Source organism: Neodiprion lecontei, chromosome 7, assembly GCF_021901455.1.
Source record: "Neodiprion lecontei isolate iyNeoLeco1 chromosome 7, iyNeoLeco1.1, whole genome shotgun sequence".
In the NCBI taxonomy this organism is placed as follows: domain Eukaryota; kingdom Metazoa; phylum Arthropoda; class Insecta; order Hymenoptera; family Diprionidae; genus Neodiprion; species Neodiprion lecontei.
In genome coordinates this window covers 10,586,496-10,607,361 of record NC_060266.1, presented here as the reverse complement: position 1 = coordinate 10,607,361, position 20,866 = coordinate 10,586,496, and the positions used below count along the sequence as shown (strand labels likewise).

Below are 20,866 nucleotides of genomic sequence, written 5' to 3'. Positions count from 1 at the left end.
TCACAGCTGAACGACTGGAACCCGGTGCGCATTGGTGACCTTTATATCCTTTCGCGGAACGTAGACATAGTGATTATCGTCCGAAGGGAAGATGTTTGATCGGAAACGGCAATTCTCCGGAGTGGATTGCTTCAGGTCGAAAAGCAGATATCCGTGTGGCGCTGCGGTAGCGTCGTGATAGGCCTCTTGAAGAAACCTCGGATCTTCGGGATACACCTGTCTGGCAAGGTGTTGAATTTGGGCACGATCCCGTGGATTTTTGAAGAAGACTATGTAGTTTGCGTTGAGGGAAATATCTCGTTGACCGTTGCCCTTGTGAAAGAGATTTTGTGTTATGTAGAAAACGCTGAGGTTCTTATGATGACAGACCTTGGTAAAAAGATCAACGACGACATTGTTTGAAGCCTCTCGCATCAGATCGTCGATCACCAAAAGTTTCGGTTTTTTGTCACCCTCGTAATCAGCGTGTTGCGGTAACCCCTCGCGGTACTCTATACTCTTGTCCCCGTCGTACAACGGCTACCATTCGTCAAAGTACCATATCACACGACTAAATCTTGTGTTGCACATTGACGTTCCATGACGCAGAAAGTTCTTGACGAAATTTGATTTACCGCATCCTGATGGCCCGGCTACAATGGCCGAAAACGGATGTTTCCAACGTGTGTCCGTCATCGAACAAGAAGAAGAAGAAGAAGAAGAAGAAGAAGAAGAAGAAGAAGAAGAAGAAGAAGAAGAAGAAGAAGAAGAAGAAGAATCCAGGGATAATGCGGGATCTATAAAAAATTGAAACAATTGAAAACACGTTCTTTTACTACGCTAGCTTGCTCGCGGCGGCGGCGGCGGCGGCGGCGGCGGCACTCCCTTCGTGCGCTGACCATGAGCTTATTCAAGCGCACGCGGAAGCGTAACCGCGCAGGTACGAGCTCATCGGCGCGGTCGCGGTCGAGCTGATTGTGCGTGAGGCGCGTACGCCATGAGCTTATTCTTACGCGTGCGCGTAGTGATATCAGCTTGAAAACAGCGCGCCCCGCCGCGGTTTACGAGATGAATTTTTACGAGCAATGCCAGATTTTTTCACAATTTTTCATGCGTAGGGTTTAAGCGTGGTACTAACCTTTATACAGTTTGGCGGGACACATACAAGAGAGTATCTGATGGGTTGGCCTGGCGTCTCGCCGGTTGGAATAACAGGCGGTTGGGGTAAGAATCCCTTCGGTGTCCTCTGTCTGTCCGTCTATTTGTTTGTCTGTCTATCTATCTGTCGCTCAAACGCGCGCGTGGCTTGCCGTCCGGGTGTCTGTACTACCGCAGGGTGAGAAGACGGAAGCTGTGGTGTGCAACTGCTCGGAGTCTGGGATCTTCGTCATCATCCAGTGCGATAACCGTAGGGCAGCGTATCGAAACTCGTGACGCAACAACGCCTTTTCACGTACACCGGTTTACACGTTTTGTGCTCGGAGCGCGTCACGACTGCGTGCAGTTCCGTTCGGCGAATGGTGCGATACTCCAAGGGAATGGGTGCAGCGGCTTCTACCACCATCCGCTTGATGGCCACGAAGTTGATTTTCGAGCTCGTTGCGTGATTCAGTGATATGCCTTTCACCTTGCAAATTTCCACCTCTTTACCATTCGGACGTTTAATGATGAAAGCATAGAATTTTGGCCCTCCCGAGACGAAAGCGCGTATAAAACTCCCACGGCCGTAAGACGCCAACTCGTCCGTCAGGTCGCCAAGAAAGTTACCCGTGGGAGGTTCATACTCGTTTGGCCTTCGGAGGTTTCGGGTATAAATTACTGAATCGGTGTCGTAATAGAGCACGCGCCGATCGAGCTTCTCAAGGAACGAGAAGAGCTTCAGCCGAGCCTGGGCAGTGGTGTACGAGGCAATCACGACGTTTGCCAGCGCTGACGGTTCAACGCTGTGTTGCGCGTGCGACCAACGCACGTACAACACTTCGTCGTTCACGGGCAGCAAACCGGACACCTCGACTTCAGGGTTGGTCAAAAGCTCGAGCAGCTGCTGACGCGTCTTTATAACCTCTGTTTTTACCAGATTCGCGCGTTGCCCGAACTTGCCCCAAAACGAATTTAAGCATAATTTGGAAACTGATCGCATGCCGGGATTCTTAGCAATACGGTCGCGATCTAGCCGTATACCCTCGACCCGCTCATACTCATCAAGGTAGCGCATTCGAGCCGACTCGTCCTCGCATTCAGCAGGCCAGCCGCTTGCCTCTTGCTTAATCTTGAGGAAGGTGTCGATATAGCCGGCGAAGTGCCCACCTTGACGAGTAGTCGGGTCAAACGATGTCACCGTATACGACCAGATCTCGCTTATGCTCCTGATCTTGTATCCCATTTCCACGGCTTTTTTTAATTTGATCGACACCCACGTGCCCTCGAATTCTCGCGCAGCCTCGTCATCATGTCTACACTCGTCCTGTCTACACTCTGACAACATGAGCGGCACAAGGCAAACATGAGTTTGTCATGCATGCGCACCGGCAAAACAGGGTGATAAAGATTGCGAGGCGGTAAAACTCGGCACTTGATGAGCCCCTCAACTCGCGTGATGTCGCAACCACTCGACCCTGTCAAGAGCTTACACTCCTCTCCAACGTAGACCGTCGGGTGGCCAACAGGGAACCTTCCATTCTTACAGATGAACGGATACAACGAGCAAACATCGACGTATCGTATTTCCTCGTACGCGTTGCCCGTTGCATCTGTTTTCACCTCGTAGTATCGGGAAGCGTTCCCCGTTCGACCACCGTAGAACGCATCACGCGGATTGAGTGCTTCGCTCGTGGCAGTGCCAGCGATCAGCGGGTGTGTTGCCACGTACTCCCTCATCTCCTCGTTCTCCCTCAAGCTCCGATCAAACACGCATTCCCAATGTTCCGTTACGCGGTAACCCAATTCGCGCATACGGCTGATCTTTGCACGAGTTTCCTCGTAACGCCTATCCAACGTCTCGCCGTTGACGCTACGCCTATTGCGGTTGATTCGTAAACATTTACGACAGCCGTGCCAGAAACAACCGTGAAACTCGTAGACCTGTCGCGTACCGTCGCCCGCGACATGGTATCCGTCCACCTTGCGACCCGTCTCCGGAATACGAAACTCACGTCCGTTTCCGGCATGCCTGATGTCAATACCCAGCTCGCGCTCTTTCACGACCAACCACTCCAGAGCCTTACGAGACTGGGCATCGCCAAGACGATAGCCGCCCGGTGGCAGGATACCTATTCGCTCCGGTTGTAAAAAATTTTTACGTCACAGCACCGAACAAGCCGAGGCAATTGTCGTGCTCTCGGTAAAGGGACACACTCTGCCGCACTCCAGAAATATGTCCCTGAATGCTACGCACGCACGTCGCAGAATATCCACGTCCGACCGACAGTACGACAACAATTCCGCGTCAAAGTCGAACAGATGGTCGTTCGCTACAGCCTCGTTGTACCATGAGTAAAACTCTGCTCGCGCATCGCTATTCATGGTATCCGGAGAGTAAAACTTCGCTGCGGGGAGCGGTCCCACGTAACCCACGTTTTCAGGGGTATTGAAAAGGTGGGGAAATACACCTTTCACGGAAGTAGTCGGTAGTCCAAAAGCCTTCGGTAGCGCTAATAATGCCATAGGCATATATGCTAAGGAATCTAGAAATCGGGTGTGACCCGTTTCGAGCATAATGATCTTACTGCCGCTTAGGATGACCTGCGGCGGGTTTCCATCCCGCTCAACCATATGCCGCAGTATGAATTGCGTGTCAAAACCCTTTGCATTGTGCGCAATGCGTACGATGCGGGCAAAGTCCTGAACGGGCCGAGTAGCAAAGTCTACCAACTCCTTCACCGGTTCCCTCCTGAAAACAAACTCACGTACGAGCCCGCAAGCGGAACAGCCGTTCGATATATCGGGATCGTGGATACATTGCGTACACACTTGTTGCGCTACGCACAAGTTCGGCACATGTATGTTTGTCGTCGCGTCACCGTCTACCGTCTCGCATTGCTGCGTTTCGAGATCATAAAAAATGAGGATGTAACGTTTCGGTCTTGTCGCGTCTTTTAGCGGCGTCATGAAGCAGTAGTGATTGTACGGGTTGCAGCGGCACGTGACGCAAAAACGGGTTTCACAAATGTGTGCCCTCCGCAAAAGATTTACGAATCGCTTGCAATTCCGGCATACACGCAGCGTTGCACAAACGGAACGACGCGGACTGAAGGAGCCGATCCTGCGGTGGTACTCCAGACAACCGTTACCGCGGAACACGCGTCTGCAATCGGGACACTCGATTTCGCGAGACTGGCTGTTGCACGGTGGCGATGCGAGGCACTGCGGGCACTTTACGGAACATCGGTGTTCGTACCCGTTGTTGAATTTCCTATTGCAGGGTTGACAGAAGAAGGCCCCTGCTGCCGCCGCGGTTAAATTCACAATTGGGCTATAATGCTGTTCTTCGGGATAATACAGCAGATTCAATCGGTGCCTGACATCGCCTGTTCCGTTTGCTCTCACCACGGCAGTACCGTCGTAAAATGCCGCTTCGCCGGTACCTAGCCTCCCCAACTCGTACACTGTGATGAGGAATCCCTCGCGTGCCAGATAGTTCTGGAACTGTGCGATTTCATGCACTATGCACCCCGTTGGCGGAATCTCGACACCGGCGTTCGCAACAAGATTACGCGCTTCTGCACGCTGGAAACTGGACCTAGCGAATCTCACCATCTCGTAATGCTCGTGCAGAGCGCCACTGCGGTTCGAGCCTCTCTCGGCGTGAGCCTTGGCTACAACGAGGGCACGAGGTAAACACAACCCGTCACTGTTGACAATCTGCACGACGGATTTTTTAAGTACCCCCACGTGCGTGATCGGCTTCGGCTTTCCGCGACCCTCCGGTACTCCAACACTGTGTACCGTCACGGTGAAGACGCTGTCGACGCCAATCTCTGATGCGCTCTGGGCTACGCTGAAAACTAACTTCCAGAGGTCACTGTACCGCGAATCCCTCACCGGCCGGAACGATAACCACGCAGGACCATGATTAAAACTCTCCGCGCTAAACGTGAAACCTATGTAGTCGCTACTCCGAAACGTTGCTACGGCATAAGCATGCAGGTCTCTGAACGCGTCCTCCAGCCACTCCACTAGATTAACACCCGATTCAGGGGCCGCGATCTTCATTCGCAACTCACGCCCTGTGACCGCGAATTTACGAATGAATTTCGTTGATTCACCGATAACCGTGAAACGGTTACCCAGTGAATCAGCCCCGTCATCGGGTGCCTGACTTGACTCCTTCTCGCTCGCGGCTTCACTCTCCAGCCCCGATTCTCTCCCCATGTTTCCAGAGTATGCACCCTCTGTCTCGTCGTCGTTAGCATCGTCGTCGAATTCAAACGCCACATCGGAAGCTGTCTGTGTCTCGTCATCGTCATCGGCATCGTCATCGTCTGACTCTAATGTCACGTCAGAATCGTAATTCGGAGCCCTCCGGGCCCTACCCCCGCCGATCTGTATGCCCGAGGTACTGGCGCCCTCGTTCACGCGAAACGGTCCGACAGTTTGCATAAGACCCCCTGTTGTACATATAAAACAAAAATAAGACTAAACCCCCATGGTAAAGCGTCGTCAATCCGCAAGTATAGTTGAATTTCGCGGTTTTACTAGAAACGCACACCCTAGAGTACCCGCATGATCAGCTCCCCTAGAAAATATCCTCGTCCATCGCCGGCGGAGTATAACTCATCTGAGTGAATATTCCACTCTCGGGTGTCTGCGGCCACGAGAATATTATCGCCTCATCCATTGGGGATATGGAATAATTGTCTTCTTCTCCTTCTGCTACCGCCGGCTCATGAGCATCGACCGAATCTAATCACCCGCCCCCACCAGAGAAGAAATTGCTCGTGAGTTCATATCAAAATACCTAGTCTACATTTTTTGTTTTAAAACTTTTCCTATATACCTTGAATTTCCAACACTCCTGACGGACCTGGATGTGACAACACTAAGGTCAACGCCTGTGATGAATCGATTTCTGCAACGGACACAATAACCTTCAGTACATGCGTGAAAGAAGAATTCTAGAACTCTTGGAACACCGCTCACGCACAACGTATTTACACACGGGTACTCCATGATATACGGCATATCGTACAGACAAATCATCTGGACTTACCGTCACGAGCTCCGACAGATATCGGCTCCTCGGCGGTCATATCGTTCACCATCGTCTCATTCACCCCTGCCTCTCCCGCAATCGCCAACTCCTCGCAGGCAGCACAGCCCTCGAGAATAGCTGCCTCGTTCTCACTGGTATCATCCATCATGAATTCTAACACAAGGAAATTTTGATATACCACTCACGCACAACGTATTTATACGCGACAACTCCCTGCTACGTCACAGCGTACGGACAATCATCCGGATTTACCGTCACGAGCGGTAGAAACCGGGTCCTCGGTGGGCCTCCCCAGCGCTACTCCTTGCGACGCAATCGTCTCATCGGCAACGTCGACGACGATATCGCAATTGAAACAGAATCGTTGTTTTCGCCAACACTGCGATTTTCTAACTGAGAAGATCTCCGGGCCCACAACTATTTATAAGTTCAACAGGTTGGGTTTTGTTTAGGCCAAATGCTATTACAATACGTTACCACGCCGCTTCTTGAGCTAAGTATACGAAATTTTACTATGGTCCGCTAGCGTAAACCTTCCGCGGCGGTTCGCGGTGAGACACCCGCAGCCAGGGTGAAAATAAACCAAAGCTATCCGGACCCAACGCGGAGGCTGCCTGCTCCATATGGCAAAACAAATCTATTGACAGCGATAATCATGGTTTTCTCATAATTAAACAAAGTTGTACAGCTGACGTCATTTAACTTGCATGCCCTCAAGCCTACTTTGATTAACGGGAGAACGGGTATTCGTCGAGACATATGAAATTTAGAGATAAAATAGAAAACGATCCGATGGATTTACTCGCAATTCCTACCTCAAATCGTGGAGCTGATTCGGCGGTTGGTGACGGTTAGAAACAAGTGTATTTGAGAATAATGTTAATACTCTTTTCATGCGACGTCTATGTATACCGCCATCGATAAACTGCAACTGTTTGTACCACCCTCAGAATAGGAAACGAGTTATAAACCTAATGCATACTGGACCTATGGAGATTGTAGACTCATCTTGAGACATCAAAATGATACAGCCGGCGAGACCCCCCTTTTGTATTCCTTCGTCCACTGAGGCATGACAATCAACATACCGTAAGAGCGTACGTTGGAAAAACAGGGACCAGCCTACCGTCCGACGCAAGGCCCAAACATTGCAAGCATAACACGGTCCATGCTGTATACACCCACAACTCTTCTCATCATCTTTTCTGTTGCAATGATTACATGTACATCCCTTGATAGACTGCAACTGTTTTGCACCAGCCTCAGAAACGGAAACGAGATATAAACCTAATGCAGACCTACGGAGATTGTAGACTCATCTTGCGACAACGAAATGATACACCCGGTGAGGCCCCTTTGTATTTCCTTGTTGACCACTAAGCCATAACAAACAACATACCCTAAGGCTGTACGTCGGAAAAGCGCGGGCCAGCCTACGAGCCGTCACAAGTCCCAAACATTACGTGTATAACATGAACCATGCTGTATATACCGGTAACCCTTCCCATTATTTTCTTCTCTTGCAATGTCTACGTATACATACCTCGATAGACTGCAACTGTTTGCACCGACCATAGCTCCGAATTCGAGCTCTAAACCTGATGCAAGTTTGATACTGGTCTATCGAGATCGTTGGGTTTTCTGGCGACATATTTATATTTGTCTTACTCCCCATCGTGGAAACGAAATATAATCAACGGCGTAAGCTTGATATAGTCTGGTAAGGAACGCCTGAATCATACAAGAGCATTAGAATTTCGTTAATTCTTTTTAGTCACGCTGCAAACGCCGTTTTGTAGAGTGGGGGATTACACCCTCTATATTTAAGTGAGATACAAAAGAGCGTCAGTCTTGCGTCAACTACGGAAGAATCCTCACGTGAACTATGGCTACATCCAAATCTTCTGCACCAATGGGCAACGTGAATAAAATGTATAAAACATTTACGAAGGCTTCGAAAAAGACTGAGCAAAATCTGCTATTGTCGACAACGTATAGTCTAAATAATTCTTTTACTAAGAAAATAGTCATCGGTCTCGGTCTACGGCTCGACGATCAGTTTGAACCGGTCATCAAACTCGTCAACAACTCCTCCGGAGGCGTGCGTCTGACACCAGCGGCCTGGTCGCGACTCGCAGATGAGATGGACAATATCTCCGAATACCTTGACATAGAAGGATACACCGATGCCCAATGGTATTTTAATCGGATTGAGCTTGGTGGCTGCAACGTCGAATTGTCAACAGCACACGGTGAGCGAGCCGTTAGATTTGAAATACCTACGGAATCCGAAGTCACCGAATCAGAAGATAAGGAATCAGACTGCCCAGACTCGGCCACCCAGGATGAGAACTTTCAGTCACCCGCCAAACGCCAGAAAGTGTATCAACCCACCATTGTAATGCAGAAATCCACATTCAACGGACTTAAAGCTATATTTGTGTGTGTCGACGAACGGCTACGAAGGCTTCAGCGTTTAGCCCATTCAGTAAACGAGTGCAAGAAATCATACGTCACATACATAGCCGAGAAAGTGAATCTGATGCAGCTCAAGGAACCGAGTCTTCATCGCATCAGGCAAATAGCGGAGAAGGAATACGGCGCTGTCCTAGAACACATCGCGTCGTCAGCGAATCCTGCCTTTGCCGAGAATTACCTCAGTATTGTTCTACTTGAAATTACCAGGCTGTTTCCATCATACCTCGCTGCTGAAATCAAGCAGGCCATCGAAACTGAGGACAAAGCCTGAGCCAGCCTCTGAACAAACCATTTCGACACTACCATCATTAAGCATCGGGATAACCTCCTGTCCGCTATTTCGCAATGAAGACCAAGGGCACCGTACAACTCGAAATTAATCAAGAGGAAATATCAGACGTATGTGTTACCCTGAGAATTTTTTCATGTGAAGAGACTCGGATCAACACGGCTACACCCCGCCAAGCGAACGCAGATGCTGTAGATGAACCATTGTACGTGCCCGAAGAACAGCCTTATCCATGGGTGGTACTGTCTATACTCGTGATTGCTATAATTATTATAAGTATAGTGGTGATGTGGGGCGCTGTAACTATAACAAATAAAAACATCCTGCTCCAACAACAAGCAAACAAATAGTAATAACCATGTACGTATTTGCACCTGTGTTAACCGAATAAACCTGCGAGGATGAGATTTGATTTTTCTACGCAATCCACCATTGCGTTCTGTTTCCTCATCCACCCACCCTGATGCTCGTACATCTAAGTATGCCTATAGTCTTGCATTAAGAAAGAGAGAGAGTGACCAGGTCTATATTTTCCAAGCGCACGTAAACCTTAGGATAAACACTGACGGCTGGGTAAAGTCAGTGACACGAGCACCCGACACAGAGAGAGCAGGGATGGAGAAGGAACGAGAGCCAGGGTGGAGGACCTGTAACCCCAAACGTCCAAGCCGCAGAGTTCGCTTCGTGAACGGAGGTAGCGGGGCCAGATGGGTAAGTGGCCCCAGAATCGGCCGCACGGCCAGGGGCACCAGGGTAAGGGGATCGTCCCATGGTCAGGGTGCACAGGCCCAGAGGCCATCCCGTAGAGTCCGGAATCTGATTCGTGGTCAACGGTACCCGGGGTAAGGGGTCGTCACACGATATTCAGCACGTGGCGAGGGGGTCGCGGGCGAAGGGCTGACGAGCCGCGGAACTTCGAGGCGGAAAAACCGCTCCTTGGTAAGGGGTTGTCGGAGAGGGGTGGTCGTCCGGAGAAGCTTCTCGAATAAAATACTTCCTAGACGAGGGGCTGCGGGTGAAGGGGAAGGGGCCCAAAATTTGCTCCTTGGCGAGGGACGGCGGGGAAGGGGATGGCGTCCCAAAATTCGCTTCGCGGCGAGGGGTGGCGGGGGAAGGGGATGGCGTCCCAAAATTCGCTTCGTGGCGAGGGGCGGCCGGGGAAGGGGATGGCGTCCCAAAATTCACTCCGTGGCCAGGGGCGGCGGGGGAAGGGGATGGCGTCCCAAAATTCGCTCCTAGGCGAGGGGCGGCGGGGGAAGGGGATGGCGTCCCAAAGTCACTCCTAAGCGAGGGGCGGCGGGGGAAGGGGATGGCGTCCCAAAATTCGCTCCGTGGCCAGGGGCGGCGGGGGAAGGGGATGACGTCCCAAAATTCGCTCCTAGGCGAGGGGCGGCGGGGGAAGGGGATGGCGTCCCAAAGTCACTCCTAAGCGAGGGGCGGCGGGGGAAGGGGATGGCGTCCCAAAATTCGCTCCTAGGCGAGGGGCGGCGGGGGAAGGGGATGGCGTCCCAAAGTCACTCCTAAGCGAGGGGCGGCGGGGGAAGGGGATGGCGTCCCAAAATTCGCTCCTAGGCGAGGGGCGGCGGGGGAAGGGGATGGCGTCCCAAAGTCACTACTCGGCGCGGGGTGGCGGGGGAAGGGGATGGCGTCTCAAAGTCACTCCTAGGCGAGGGGCGGCGGGGGAAGGGGAAGGCGCCCCAAAGTCACTCCTAGGCGAGGGGCTGGCGCCGGAGAGGGGTGCGAGGGGGGTTTGTTGTGACGCCCCAAAGTGCCCCTATACTACTTACGTCTGATATTATTTCATGATTGTTTCCCTCAATCTTAACATTTTTCAACATACCTACTAGTTTATTTACAATTTTGTTGCGATTTTCTAAACCGATATCAGAACAAACCATTTCAACGTTTCCAAAATGCTTTTGTTTTAAACTCAACGGAATAATGGACATTGCGGCACCCGAATCAATTTCCATTTTAATATTACAATTGTTTATTTTCACATTCATTAATTGTGGCTCGACGTATTGCTTATTCGAAGCATATCCAGTCATATTACATATTCCAAAATTCTCCGTATTTGAACACAAACCGCTAATATCGCGCGACACACTATCGTCGGCACATTCTGTCTCAAATTCATCGCGAGTATTGACATAGCCTACGCGACTTTGTTTACTTTGTGTATACGAACGATTTTCTCTACATACCTTGTCTACGTGACCTCACTCACCGCATTTATTATATACCAAAGAGTCTCGAAACCAACATTTATTTCTTCTATGATTTAGCATACCGCAACTGAAGCATCTTTGATTGTTGTTTTGTCTCCGTTGTTCGGGTTGTCGATTCGGCCATCGTCGTCCTGACGATGGTCCACCTCGTCCACGTCCTCGCTGATAGTTCTGTTGCCCGTAGTCTTTATCTCTGTTTCGTTTAGGTGAGTTTTTTTTGTAGGTCTATCTTGTGTACTTCTTCTTGTACTCTTTCTGGTACTAATTTTAGAACACCTTTTTCTGCTTATTCAAAGGCTAATGCTTTTGTCAACGACATTTTTAATGTAGGTTTCTCTATCTTCAATAATTCAGCCTTTATGCCTTTGCTTCTTAATCCACAAACGAACTGATCTAATATTTGGTCGTCAGCTTAGCCATCAGGAAACTTGCAGTCGATGGCAAGTGTTTGAAGAACAGCAACATATTCACTTGTTGATTCTTTTTCTGCCTGCACTCTGTGTTGAAATTTATTACGATTTACTAAATATGAGGCAAGAGGTTTGATATATTCTTTCACGACTTTTACAATAGAGTCAAATTCTTATTCTTCTGGCTTGTTTGGTTTACAAACTTTGGCTATGATTTCGTAAGTCTCTGCACTAACTTTCCTGAACATGATTGCTCACTGTTTCTTTTTATCGATTACGTCATTAGCCAGGAAATATTATTCTAGTCTGTCTATAAAATTCTCCCAACAGTCTTTTTTTATATCAGAATCCAAATTACCTGATATCTTCATTTTTCTCTCTGTTCCGACTCTGCTATTTTCTGATTCTTCTTTGTTTAGTATATTTTCCCACGTTATGATTGTTTCTTCTTCCCCTTCATCGATCCTTGTCTTTACATATTCGCGTAACTCTCGACGAAGCTCGTTGACTATAGTTAGACTTTTTGTTTCAATGCCATTGGCTTGGCAAACTTCAATTGATATATCCTTACTTGAATTTTGGATCTAAGATGTGCCTATTGGCATTTGGTTTATTCCTCGTCGCCAGCTTTTTTATATGCTCGGCATGTGAAAGGGTATCAAAGAATTAGAGAATATTAAGACGTGCGCCTTGTTACAAGGCGGAGGAGCAACTGTCTTTGTTCGACGCTGGTCATCTTGAGCTTACACATATATACTGTAACGCTAAATTCTGTTACCCTCAAATGAGGACTTACCGTTGACACTTTGGCGCGATTCTCCACTTATTCCAAATATTGAACTATAAAAAAATCAATTACGTTGGGCGCCAGACGCGTTAGCATCGATTTTCACTCATTAATACGAATCAATAAAAATAACACGAAACCGTACAAAAAATAACTAGAGAACCCGTTGTATGGCTGGCTATGCTCAGGTACATACACGAACTGGTAGAGTAGCGGTATTCAAGGCAGCTAACAATAATTACAGAATTTAGGAAAATAATGAAATAAAGAGTAAACTCAAGTCAGCGAAAAATGAACAGGTCAATCAGTCATATATTGTCGAGTAGGTTACAGGGTTGAGACAGGCAAGTGAAATGGTATTGACAGCGGTAGTTAATAAAGTAAGCAATAATTATTCAGAAACATTTCTGTAGAATAGAATTAAACAGTAGCTTTAAAACGAGAGACGGTAGTCGACAGAGAAAAATGAACGTAGGTTGGGAGAAGCGATATAATGCAAGAATTTACTTGAAACAACACGTCACTGGGCGACGTGATCTTACCCAAGTTGCAAATGACGCTACGAAAATTATTATTCTGTTAATGAAAGACGAGAGTGAGAACTTTATTGCAATCAGTAGAAAACAAAGTACCGATAGCTCGGTAGATAATACGACGAATTTACCGTAGATTATAACCAGTACGAAAGATTGACATTCATTAACAATTTACACAATCGGTAGCGTAAACGATCGACCAGATAATTTTCGGTAGAGTTATTCATAAACGATACAATCAATAATTTACAATAATTACGGATCTGAAGAATCAAACCATGAATTCCTAAACATAACTTTCGAGAGAATACAAAATACAAAATTATGAGAGAGTGAGAATTTCGGAGAGTTCACAAAATGAAGAAATACACTAAATACACCGCAGTACAAAAGAATCAAGAATAATAGGCAGAAATTAAATTTTATGAGATACAGCGAAGAGAATAACAAGCAAAAATAATATAGGGTTGCCAATAGCAATATAAAAAGGTGCGGTAATATTTAGAGGCTGATTCTACGCTTGGTTATACTCCAAGGAACTCGATATACGATACAATAGGCACGAAATAAATAGAAAAAATGTAATAAGCAATAACAGAAATGAAATATAAGGCACACTACTATTACACAAAATTATGAAACGAAAGGTAAAGCCAATAGGGCTCAAAATATGATAGAGACTACAGAAGCAGACTAATAGAAATTCATAGATAACCAGGAAATTCATAAATGTAAAAGTATTAATTATTCGGCAGTTACGAGGTCGCTCAGACACGAAAATTATTAATTACTGAAATCATGTAGTCGCACACGCACGGCGGCTTACTGCAACTCTAATCCGTGGATCATGATTTACACAAAACTGGCATCGCACAATGCAACCAAAGTCGATAAATAAAATAAGAATAGGAATAGAAATTATGAGCAACTTGGTAACGATACAATACAAAGGCAAAAGCCTTACCTTATTAGATGATCTCAGGCACACAACACTGAGTTTAATTTAAATAGAATAATCGAGAGAATACGGATAACTCTGAGTTGTCGCTCAGCGGGTCAAGTGTAGAATAGACGGAGGTCGGAGTTCGGTTCGCTGATCTCGCCGTTGTCATGAGGTGATTTTTCTTCCCTTTGATTGGTTGGTTGACTCCCACCGCAAATAGGCCATCCCCCTGTGGCGAATATCGGTTACGGCGTGGTCATGCGTTTTCGAAGATGACCGCTAGATGTGGCGAAATGTGCTGCTCGCAATTTCGTCATTGACACTAACTCGTACGATTTAATAGCTGCTTCAGTTTACTGACCAGGTTGCCTATCATCGGGGACTTCTTTGACAGAGGTATACACAGGGTGCCTTTCGGTCAAAGTTACCGAGTGGGGAGTGCCGTCTCATTGTTTACTTCCACCGGCTTTTGTACAGGCAGTAGCCGGCTGCCTATACCCGAGGTCATGCAGTCAGACGGTTGGCTAAATCGTGGACCATGAACCACAAAATTAGTCCTTGCCGACAGGAAGGCTGCGTCGATCCTAGGAAGGATGGCTTTATCAATCTGGACGTAGTGGTTTGGGGTCGGCCCGGCACCAGGCCGGTAAGTCGGAACATGGTAGGCTACGGTCTGCCCTTCACGCCATCCCTACGGCATCCGATAAAGCAGGCGGCTGGTTCCTCCTTGAGGAGCGGTGCCCTCGACTGTCGGGAGGATTTTTATCTCCCTGTTCACCGGCAGTCGAGGCGATACGGAAGGTTCGGGTGGATGCTACCCCAGTAGCAAAAGAAGTGCACCAAGGTAGCCAGTATAGTCTGATTAGACCGTCGGTAGGCGAAGTCGTCGAGAGCTAGAAACGGTAGCTATCGGTCCCTCGGTGGTCGGGATCTTTGTCGTCCAAGTACCTTATTAGCGTGCGCCGAAGCACGAAATACAGAATTTACAAAGAAAGAATTGGTTAAAAGTAGTTATTGCTAATTCTGTATCGAGTTCGGTTGGAGTACCGCGCTGAGGACGCGTTTCCTGAAGATAAATAACTGGTGTGTGCCTTTGTGACGGGCGACTCTAAAACGCCACGTCACAATACATATACATAGGTGGCGCTTGGACTACGCATACCGCTCACACACATACACTACAGATACAAAGCAAGATAAACCAAATGAAAGAAAACTATTACAGTTAAACTTGGATTGTAGCATTGAAAATACAATGAACAACTAAAATTGTATTACGGATGCTTGCGAAACATTCTGCTTATCAATCTGTGTTATTATTATGCTCACTTGTTGGGCTGAACTTCAAAACTTCTACCATGACAGGCGTGGTAGATTGCCGCGATGCTCCAAGCGATACCTATTCCTAAGAAGACGTTCACTGCATTGCTTCCAGTCACGTTGCCTACGCTTGCATCGGCGTATTTATCCTGGCAGGCAGCCACTTTGCTGGCAAAGGTATCTGAAATGATTATACAGTTGATCAGTCGAGCAAGTATCACTTGCGAACTTCATGTGATACCATTAATGAATTATGTAACAGAACAGTTTCTTTGAAGAATTGAACATAAGCCTTTATCGAAACCGCCCGGTCCGAGCTACGCAGTAATCGCTACGATAACCCGTTGCGAGGCGAAAAGCGATTTTAAGATTGTCGCGTCCGCGCACCCTTGGATTCAGAGAGGACAGGGGGGCCTGCGAGCAGCTTTTGCCTTCTGCCGGGGGACAGGCAGTTAGTCAAAAATAACACGAAAACGACGTGCTCGTAAATCAGAGAGTCAAGTGCCTCGTCGGTTTGGAGTGGGATAGAGAGCAGCGTGTCAGCTAAGTTGAACAATTTGGACAGTTAAATAATTAGTGACAACATCTGCGGAGATTACTACCTACACGATATAACGTGAATAAACACCTATACTCTTCATATATACCGTTCTGCATCACGAGTTTTGATTGTTCCCTCTTGCTCTTCAGCACATCCCTTAAAACTATCAGTAGTATAGAGACGAGAGTTCTGGAACAGAAAATGGCGGCTTACTGACGAAGGAGCCCCGATTCTTGCCTTACCGACAGTCGGTATGTTACCCGTTAGGGGTAAGCCTTGCCTTCAATAGTGTTACGGACGGAAGCGTTATCATAGATGACGCCACCTTTATTTTTGCTCGATTTTACTGACAAACAGTTTGATAATGAGATTTTTGCGTTGTCAGATGAGCAGACAGTTGGATTGTTTTACCGTCGGATGAGCAGACATTTCAAATTTTTGCCTTCAGATAGCAGACATTTTACCGCCGGAATCATCACCGATAAGAGCATTAACATAGATGGCACCAGTAGTCACTGTTTTACTGATCGGCTCTGTTGCACGCTCCATATCCACTGCAAGATGGTGTTACCTTCAACCTTCCCGCCAGGTGGTGTTACTGCACAAAAGTGTTGCCGCAGGTTTGTCGCATGTTCCCCCCCCCCCCCCCCCCCCGTTATTGGTCAATCGACGTTCTTTCAATCGACTCTGCATTGTTTCCCATGCTCGTCGCCAGATAGCTACTTTTTATCATGTAGTTGGGTGAAATAAAATGTTTCCAATAATAATGGTTGGATGCTTTGATTAGGCATGTTTTTTATTCATAAGGAATCACATCGTGTTTTCAGTTTCCACGTGGTAATGGTAATAGATTATCTTATTTTGAATTGAACGTCTAATTCCAAAATTGACTTACACTAATTTCTTTACCGTGCCACTAATCGGGCTGTAGTCGACAATACGATCGTGCTAGATAATGCAACAGACTGAAGTGTTTGTGGGAAATTCCATGCTTGCTCCAAATTTCAATCGAATATCCACCAGTCCGGTTTTCGACAATTCATTCTGTTTCGAGCAATCGATAACGATGAGGGGAGCTTGGGTTATAAATTCACGCTTTGACAGCAAAGGTTCAGCTTCTGTATTGTAGTAGGCTGTTTGAAACTGGACATACATGTCATAGAGAATGGCGTACTGATTATTGGGTATATCAAGAATCAAATTACCTTAGGAATAACACTGCGAGTTAAGGAAGAGTTTCACATCTCTGATTAGGCAATGATCAAATTCGCTGGCATTTTTTCTAGGGACCGTTTTTCCTTGAAGTTTGAAATTCAAGATCGACATATCTCGGCTTCTCCAACTGTGTTGATGTTTTGACCGCTAACACATATCTCGTCGTTGACAGGAGGATTGGATACACGTGCGTTTCCCAAGAACGGAAATTCCGAATCCGATGGCCGAATCCTTGACAATGTAGTCGAGCAGCTGGATTTTCGGTTTATCGGCCAGTTTAATGTAGAGCAGCAACCGGTCGATTTTTCTTTAGGGTTATTTTGAAGTTTTCCGTAGGCAGGGTCTGAATGAAAGCATTCAAATCGGCGTTGGAACGTGTGAGAGTCAACTCATGTTTAGCGTTGATGACGACTCGATGATAATCCTCGGCGAAGCCTAGCACATAATTCAACGGTAGAACAGAGTCGAAATTTCGAGAAGCATTGGTCAGTTTGGTATCACCACTCAACCAAGCGGTGTTCTCCAGACTAGAATGCTGATCTGGACTCAAGGATAAGTGACCTTTCATAATGCTGGCGATACCAACATTGTTATTTCGATCAATCTCCACACCGCTCAACTCGTGGCGACCTTCCTCAAACAAATGACAAACAACCATATTGATCAATTTCATAGTCGCCACCGCAGTTACACCATTATCCTTTATAATTTTTCCGTGAATGTGGTGAGAGCCTTCAATGGGCAGTAGACACAAGTCTTGACGTGGAACAACAATATGGATTTCATAGTTGTTCTGGAAGGTGGATGATGCAAACGGCTGATGAGCATGAATCTCAGAATGCGCAATCGATTCACCGAATGCCACGGGTTTTTGTACTCTCATTATTTTTTCCATGGTAACACGCATAGGATGCAGCGAACACGAATTCTTATTTTCCAAAATTTCCACGTAATCGAAGACCTAGGCTCTGGAGAAACCGAACCTTCAGAGGTGTCAGCCTTGTTGGCGATGCAAGCTTCGCCAGAGGTGCCGGACGGCTGATGATTTTTGACCATGACGTCTCACTTTTATAACCTTCGCCCAACTTTTTCGTTTCGAACACGATTCCCATTATTTGAGAGATTTCACGTGTAAACGCACAGTTATCGTTTTTCCGCAAAAATTGATCAACTCGTTGTCTTGATCGACTATTCACAGCTGTAAATGATGTATCGACTGTCCGGCAATTGGTGGATAAATGACGTTGGCAGGCACTTCAACAATCTTGTATCCTGATGGAATGGTAGGGAAAAATTCATGAATCGTGTGAGCCTGATGGTCGTTTATGTACGCGCCTATGGTTATGTTGCACTCAACGCGTAAAGTATTAACTTGCAGTGTGGCCACCGGTAATTCTGATTTATGAATAACGTCTCGTGCTAGCTCAACCGCTTTAAATCCGAATAATCGACTGATGGAATCTTTCGCTTTACAGTCTACAACTTGATTGCACGTGACTTCATTGTTCAGCTCGTTGTCGTTGAATCTCAGACTGAGGGTGATGTCGGAGGGTAGCTCCTTATGCAGAAAATTTCCATCATCCTCAATTTCATAGCTTCCCGTGGGGTATCATCATGACTTCCCTGCTGTTGCCCGCTCGTTCTGGGTAAAATTTATTACACGTGTCATGAAGATTGGATATTGAATTGAATGTCAAGAACTCGACAAGTTCGAGAACATAGTTTTTCTTCAGTGATAATTCGATTGGGGGGAAATATTGAGCCTTCAGTACGGAGGATGTGCCTGACATTGTCAACGTTAACGATTCCGAAAATAATAATGCTTGTTCATGTGACACTCATCTTTTTATAGCTGTCCGCTAAGAAAGTTGAAGCACAAGTGGCCGCAAATCACAGTAGTATATTCTTGATAGCTCTTATGATTGTATTTTACTCTATCAACACCGAGATATTTCATCAAATCTTTAGGTGGTTTCAAACCACCGAAACTATCGAAATACACAACGTGATCGCCATTTTTCTTATACGCAACCCAATGTGATCCTGGACCACTTTTATCATCAAGATTAATAATTGCAGATTCTCGAATTTTCGGCCCTTATTTCGGTAAATCATTCCACATGAAAACACCTCGGAAATTTGAAATTTCCATATTTTTAGCATATTCGCGAAAATCAATATCGGTGAGAGCTCGGTATGGAAGCTTTGTTTGTTTTCTGCCGATCGTAAATACAGATCCATGCCGCTGTGATAGGGACTCAGGTATAATCCCTTGCCTGGCGCAATCGCCTCCATTGATGCATTGTGCTACTTGGTTAAGTTCAAGCGATGTTTGTTGGTGCTAGCTTCGTTGACCGCTTTAGCTATACCCGCGGCACCACCCACTAGAGCCCCAGTAGCGCTTAGACCGGCCAGAATTTGAATGAGGAGCCGTAGGATACCGCCAATTTTATCGAGCACAGGTATAACGCGAGTCACACGAACATTATTTTCATTCCCACACGCGGCCGCACGATTACCCGCTAACGCCGACTCGACAGCTTTGTAACACGGTCGCATGGCGATCTTTTCAGCTGTGATGATGGATATAAGACTTACTGTCCCCTTCCGCTGTGGATTTCTTCTTTGCAGTCGCTCCAAATTTTGACCGCTTCACAGCTAAGTTCATTACGAGTTTGCATTTAGCTTTCATGGTGTTGGTGACTCCCCAGGCTACAGCTTTTTCACCCACACTACTGTCCTTAGCCAAGATGCGATTCCACGCCTTCTCAGTGAGCACTTTGTTAACAAGATTTCTCGCTGCGATATCCTGATTCTTTCTGTATACAATATCGTGGTCTTTACATCCAGCGTCCAGCAGATTGATTCCCAGATCGCCATGTGCCAACCTCTTGGTCAATTTCATTCGGCGTTCGCAATACTGATGCGCCGGCACGTGCGATTCAACCGGGACATGATTGACCATTTTATTTAGCAAACCTCCACCGCGACTCTTCCACGTCTTCATGGTCGAGCAACAACTAATGAGAGTTCCATAAAAGAAGGAATTCATGTGCTGTCATTATAGTTCTCGTTGTCATGTTAACCAAGAATTGTGAGATTTCAAGATCAGCCTGGTGAACTGGCGGTCGCGAATTTCGACAAAATGGTTCGGCGTGGAAAGAGGAAGATAGAAAACGACATGGTAAATTGATGCCAAATACCATGAGAGCAATTTTTTATGGACCATCCAATTGCGGTGAAACTAACCCTCTCCTCTCACTCATCAACTACGGCAATGGATTGCGATTCGAAAATGTCTACGTCTATTCGAAATCTCTCGTCCAGCCAACGTATCAGTTTTTGCAAAAGTTACTAGAACCCAAAAGCCATAGGTCACTTCCCGTTTGGCGAGAATGAGGAAGTTGTAAAACCGGAAGATGCGCACCCCAACTCTATTATGATTTTCGACGATGTGGCGTGTGAAAAGAAGGATAATATCAAAACATACCTCAGCATGGGCACGTATCGTAATGTCGATAGCTTTTATCTACGTCAAACGTATGGGCGTTTTCCAAAACACCTAGTGCGTGACAATGCAAACTTATTGGTGTTGTTTCGGCAGGATCAAATGAATCTGAAACGTATCTACAACGATCAAGTGAACACCGACATGACGTACCAGCAATTTAAAGATTTGTGCTCGGCATGCTGGAATGACGGTAGTTACAGTTTCACTGTAATTGACAAGGATAGCGAAATCAATTGAGAAAGATACAGGAAAGATTTGAACTGCTTTATAAGCATGAACCAACGCAAACTTGCACAGTTTCATTGCAGCAATCAAGTCGCCAACATGAAGAGTACCAAGATTCGTAAGCATAGCGATACATTGGGTGAAATATCGAAAGCATACGTCGGAAGTACAAGATAATCAAGTTGGACAA

The 20,866-nt window shown here is 46.8% G+C and overlaps 1 protein-coding gene across 1 annotated transcript; it reads right to left on the bottom strand.

The window, feature by feature from the left end:
* Positions 1–6,335, bottom strand: LOC124295454. The gene is made up of 6 exons (XM_046745479.1): positions 6,188–6,335; positions 5,975–6,046; positions 3,294–5,585; positions 2,589–3,248; positions 1,538–2,454; positions 1–519 (listed from the first exon to the last, which is right to left on the bottom strand). The coding sequence occupies exons 1-6, from the start codon at positions 6,333–6,335 to the stop codon at positions 1–3; spliced, it is 4,608 nt and encodes a 1,535-aa protein (XP_046601435.1).
* Positions 6,336–20,866: the final 14,531 nt, after the last annotated feature.

Coding starts and splice junctions, on each gene's coding strand:
- LOC124295454 (XM_046745479.1), bottom strand. CDS start 6,335: ATGGATGATACCAGTGAGAACGAGGCAGCTATTCTCGAGGGCTGTGCT. Junction 3,249..3,293: donor CACGACAATTGCCTCGGCTT/GTTCGGTGCTGT, acceptor CGGAGCGAATAG/GTATCCTGCCACCGGGCGGC. Junction 2,455..2,588: donor TAAGCTCTTGACAGGGTCGA/GTGGTTGCGACA, acceptor TCATGTTGTCAG/AGTGTAGACAGGACGAGTGT.